Source organism: Lineus longissimus, chromosome 9 (genome assembly GCF_910592395.1).
Source record: "Lineus longissimus chromosome 9, tnLinLong1.2, whole genome shotgun sequence".
In the NCBI taxonomy this organism is placed as follows: Eukaryota; Metazoa; Nemertea; class Pilidiophora; order Heteronemertea; family Lineidae; genus Lineus; species Lineus longissimus.
This window is the reverse complement of record NC_088316.1, coordinates 2,811,088-2,816,687: the sequence shown is the minus strand read 5'-3', so window position 1 is coordinate 2,816,687 and position 5,600 is coordinate 2,811,088. Positions and strand designations below refer to the sequence as shown.

At 42.9% G+C, this 5,600-nt stretch overlaps 1 protein-coding gene across 1 annotated transcript; it reads right to left on the bottom strand.

The window, feature by feature from the left end:
* Window positions 1-2,393: 2,393 nt before the first annotated feature.
* Window positions 2,394-5,372, bottom strand: LOC135493521 (galactose-3-O-sulfotransferase 2-like). The gene is made up of 3 exons (XM_064780898.1): window positions 5,257-5,372; window positions 3,624-4,134; window positions 2,394-3,026 (listed from the first exon to the last, which is right to left on the bottom strand). The coding sequence occupies exons 1-3, from the start codon at window positions 5,370-5,372 to the stop codon at window positions 2,394-2,396; spliced, it is 1,260 nt and encodes a 419-aa protein (XP_064636968.1).
* Window positions 5,373-5,600: the final 228 nt, after the last annotated feature.

Here is a 5,600-nt window from a genome sequence, read left to right as displayed (position 1 = left end):
TGTGATCGTCTGCTGTTCTTCATTTCGATGGATGTTACGAATAAAATATTTCATAAAACAATCAATGAACTCGACCAACGGCCGGGCTACCTCTAGTAGCGGAAAAACAAACTAATCACACTACACTCTTCTCAAATAAATCTGTGACCCGCTCTACCAAAACTAGGCGCTTGTCGCATCTGAACTTGACAGGTTGATACGGACTTGTTGTTCATTTCCCTATTGTAGACCTTTTGTGAAATGTGACCAAATCAGTTTGTAATAGATTTCACAAAAGGTCTACAATAGGGAAATGAACAACAAGTCCGTATCAACCTGTCGAGTTCAGATGCGACAAGCGCCTAGTTTTGGTAGAGCGAGTCACATCTTTGGTATATATGTCATGAAATTAGCATACTTCGATTAGTTTCGTTTTTTTAATATCGGTGGTGCCTGCTTGGTTTTTGAGAAAATGAAATGGAAGGGCGAAGTTAAACTTGTTACTAAACTGCTTCAACAACACCATTATTACGTCATGGGTTATACGCCACTTTGAACTTACCAAGCTAATATTCTGGTAATCAAATGTTTCTGTCCTACCCAGATTTTCTTACCATATTTTCGAAAGTGCAAGAAATCATTGAGGGCCAAGTTTACACAATCATCACCGATTGGAGCCAAAACGATGTTAACAAACGCCTCCCGTGACCATGTACATTGCAATACATTGTTCGTATTCAAAATACACATCGGAAATGCCATGAATTAACTCGGTTTGACGCCCCGGTCTCGGGCAATCCGAGTTGCAGCCATCGTATTGGTCACTTTTGCAACACACTCCGAATTTACAAACATCGACACCATCGTCAGTCATTGTATAATATATGGAGTCGGTTTAGAGATGGTCAGCACTTTTCGGATGCCCTTGATTTCTGTCACTAAGACTAACTGGGAAGAGACAGAATAAACTCTATTTTAAGTTATTAGAAAAACTCTGAGGTTTCTGACTTGGTTTATTTTTGATTACGTAGAATAGGCTACCCCGCTGGCGAAATTTTTTTTCCTACGAACTTTTTGTCCTCATTTGCATACGCGCATGCGCACTCCAGTCAAACATCCACTTGGCCGCATTGACAGTGAAAAGAACTTGGATCTTAATAGATGTGTATCATGTACATGTACATGATGTATGTAGCCTACAGGCTAAATCTCTGTGGAAACGTAGCTCAGTCTGATGAGTAAATTACGGCAATTTGGATCAAATAACAATGATCTAGGCTACTGACAGATTGATCAAACAGTTGGTTTCTCTGCCATCAAAACCTACCGCCAAAAGAACTTTATTGATAGAGGATGGCGAACAATGCTCGCATTCAACGAGAAAACTATCACGGTCGAGTTTTCCCATTGTCACTGTCAATGCAATGCGGCAGTGGATGTTTGACTAGAGTGCGCATGCGCATACGCAAATGAGGACAAAAAGTTCGTAGGAAAAAAATTTCGCATCCCGCTGGCTTTCCCTTTGATCAGCTTTAACCGCAAAACCTCTTCGATTTTCAAATAATGTTTTGACGTCTTAATCCTTCTTGAAGATGCTAAAAGGAATATTAGGAATCCTTTATGATTACAGGTACATTACCTGTGAGCCTTTGCGATCAGTCGGAGCTCTAGGAAGGCACAGGCTATATTTTCATAGTAGGATCATGAAATGGACATCAGAAATTAACTACCCCGAAAGACAGAGATTTCGAAAGCATGCAGGCGTGCGAGATACATGGTCTGTGATTATTGTCGCACGTCTCGCCAAAATGAGCACCAGGCCTCCGCAAACGAGCGATCTTGTAGTGTATCCACGACAAGACGGCTATTGTGACAAAAGACACAATATTAGGTGATGTAAATGATGGCTTGTAAATGCTTATAGTACAGAAACGCCAAGTTTAAATCTACATGAAGATTTGATTAAAGGCATTTACTTGTCTGAACCCATTTGAACTGAAACCTATTTCCTGCACTTATTCGGGTAATAGAAACCATCAGTGGCAGGTGCGGCGGGCACACTAGTTCACCATCATCCAGGAGATGGCGCGTCAGATGCCAACGTCGGAGAAACACTGGTTGGTGCACATATCAACTTATATGCGAGCAAAACTCTACAGAAAAGGTCGTGATGTCAGTGTGTATTTGGCGGTATCGTATGATTATCAATTTTGCCACGAGTAATCTTAGAAAAGGAAACTTGCTAAGCCCAAATTAAATGTCATAATTGTTAGGATCGATTTTATTCATTTAAATCATGTACTATACAATCCTATCAAATGGGACGAAAAGAAATGATAGAAAAGAAATCGGTTGGCGGACGGGCCAGCCCGTCTAGATTCATGTAATCCGCTCTTCCGTATTTATAGTACCACTTACACGGGCCATGTATCAATGGTCTTATCAAGACGCTTCCTCATCGCATCTGTCACGCCTTCACCGTCAGGCCGTGCTTTTAAAGTGTCACAGTCCTTTTTTGCAAATGTGAATTCTTCATTCCAATCAGACCCCGGCACAATAAAAGGCGGTGGTCCATTCGCTGTCACTTGTTCACAAAATCTGTTGACATTATAGTTCACTTCTTTAAAATGTTCTAATTCCTCCTGAAAATTATCCTCATTCGAAATATCTCGCAAGAGCTTTTTCTCAAAATGATCATAGAATAAATGGTCCACTGTGTTCCAAGCTCGCGACTTTTTATATAACTCCTCGGGATATTTCATTCCTTCTTTGACCTCGCTGTTCAGGCGCATGAACACGACGTCCCGGATTGTCCAACACATCCGTCGCCTCAACAGCACGATTGACTCGAACAAGTATTCGGTCAGAAGAACCAGGTCAAAGACACCATCTGCTTCTTGGAGGTATCTCTCCGCGACATCCATCGACGCATTTTGCGGGACTAATCCGAGGGTGAACGCCATGAAACTCTTCGTCCACGAGTACGTTGTATGTCGATGCTTGAAATAGAAGTGCTTTGCCTTCGGATCGGAATAGAAATCATAAATCTGGAAACAGAAACATGTATGCGTTTGTTCAATTACCTGAAGACTTTGTGGACTTTGGCATTGGAGGACGAAGGGAAAGGGCGGCAACCCACTAGGCAAAAGGTAACCACAAAAATAAGAGTTGTCGTGCTTTTGTCAGCCAACACATATGCAACCTTTAACGTTATATTAGGCTTCTTCAGGGGAATAAAAAACCCTTTGGGGTTCTTCACATGCTGAAAACCCCAAGTTGTATTTCTTTTCTCTAAAAATCCTCCACGGGGTGGAAAGCCTGACTCACACTTTGGTGGCTCACTCAGAGAACGACAGATTGTAGGGTTCGCGCCGTGTCTTGGTTAAGGTCACAAACAAGAGCAGTGGTGATCTTCCCAGGAGTCGAACCAATGACCTCCGGATTATGATGAGCCAGGTGCTTTTACCACTATCTATACCAGCATCCTAAGATTCAGGGCCTTTCACTCGCCCCATACCGAACTCAGCGATGAGTGAGAGGAGCATACACCTGACCCTAATATTTGAGGATGCTATACCAATGGTCTAAAATATGTTTCAGAATCAAAATAACAAAAGAGAAAATAAAGCAGAGGAGGGTTATACCTTTTGCTGGACGGGTCCCTTGAAGTGCTCTCCTAAGATGCCCATGTATCCAATTGCTGACCGGAGCTGGTCAAGCGGTTCTCTCAGCACAGCTAAATAGACCGTGTCCGGTGGCATCACGCTCTTCCAAGTGTTCAGGTCAAAGCGTTGATGGAAATAAGAGGTTTCGAGTGGGATTCCCCTGCGTTCCATCTCTCCAATGCGGTAAATGTCCTTCCGAGATACCACGTCGGGAAACCCTAAGGACTGAGTGAAGAGTAATCGCGGAACAACTGGCTTGAGGGGAAGCGCCATGGTCAAGTTATAGTCCAGTGCATATTTTCTCAGGAGGCTTGCTAGTGTCGTGGACGAGCACTTGTGTGTCTTGACGAAGACGAAGTGCTTCTTTGGACGACACGACCGAGACTGGACTGGGAGGAGCTTGTTGGTGTTCCGGCTCTTGTTTGACACATGTATGAAGGTGAATAGGCTATCATTGCGTCTCCAATTGGTTTGTTTCACCTCAACTTGACTGCAATAAAGTAGAAAGAATCATTAGATGAAGAGAAACACACGTCTATAAACTAGGACGGAGTCACCACGTGTCGCCAAGACTCTTGGCTGGCGCCTCGGATTTTGTTCTACATTTTTGCTCTACCCCATTCACTGTCGCAAAAAGAGTATAGTCCTTGTCAAAAGGAAGGAAGGTACAACTGACAATGGTATTCATTATGCAGGTTTTCCTGGCCGAATAGAATTAACATCCTTCATGAAAGCTATACACGCGCACGAGGGAAATGTGTATCTTTTGGAATTTAAAATTCTCAACCAAATGCAGCTCGAGTGTTTGAACAAATACTGTCGATGAGTCTTTACTAGGAGTACCTATTTTATCACTGATAAGCAAGTCATGTTTTTTAAGTTTTCAGTTTTGGCCTCCTGGTGGCCAAAATATGAATCAAACCGGACCGAAATTCACAAAGTCCTAGGAGGAAATTGTGTGCCGAAGTTCAATTGTATATATGTTTATCAGGTGGTACAGTAACAGAATACTGTTTCATGCATTTTTTTTCATGGACGATGGACGCTGCGGTATTATAGACTCACCGCACCGGAAAGCCGCTAAAAGGGGCATTGCTGGGACATGCGCCACCGGTAGTACAGCAGGGTCGTTGGACACGGTATATTCATTCATGCCTGCTGACCAGCTTTTGTCACATAATAAAAACACAAATCCCTAAGAAAACATAGCAAGGGCTGCACATCTGTGTGTAGCCGGATTATTGCATTGGGCAGCCGAGAATAGTGTGGAAAATGCAAGCACCGTCATTTAGGGTAGAACTTGAAATCCAAAACGTTCTAGGGTGGGGGTCTGTTTTCTGGAAAGCAAAGAAGTGACCCCACCCTTGAAATTGGTATTTAATTCATTTTAAATGAGTTCTAATTCATCAGTAATTGCTTTAGGATTTCAAGTTCTAGCCAAAATGCTGGTTCCTCTGGTCATATTCAGGCCTTTTCATAAACCTATCTGCATTCCTTTTTCTTAGAGCAACAGAGCAACAACGTGTATGGTGTAGAGTACCTAAGATGACATCAACTTCTCCTTGCTACTCTATAAACCCTACCCTTTTTATGACCATAAGCAATTATTTACCTCCTGTTCGGTATAATAACAGCCTTCCGTGATTTTGGCCCAACGTATAAAATCACGACAGCGCCGCACAGAAAGCCGAGAAAGATAAATATGAATATCCGTCGCATTACAGACATGCTGAATATGGCGATGATAGTGTCCTTCCATGAAGTGTCGTCCTGTGCCGTTGTACCTGTCATTGGAACCTCTGTTCCGCCACGACTCGTAGCTGTTTACCACACGACAATTAACTCCTGCCTATGCCACACATGTACGCATAGGTTTATCCATTAATTATGCCCGATTCCTTTTTGATAGGAGGTATAACCCCAGGTGGCCTTTATAGTGACCCAGGCACCCGTGCG

Excerpts from the sequence above, each read along its gene's own strand:
- LOC135493521 (XM_064780898.1), bottom strand. The coding sequence starts at position 5,372 with ATGTCTGTAATGCGACGGATATTCATATTTATCTTTCTCGGCTTTCTG. Across the intron at positions 4,135-5,256 it reads GTTATTATACCGAACAGGAG|TCAAGTTGAGGTGAAACAAA; the intron begins GTAAATAATTGC and ends ACTTTATTGCAG. Across the intron at positions 3,027-3,623 it reads AGGGACCCGTCCAGCAAAAG|ATTTATGATTTCTATTCCGA; the intron begins GTATAACCCTCC and ends TTCTGTTTCCAG.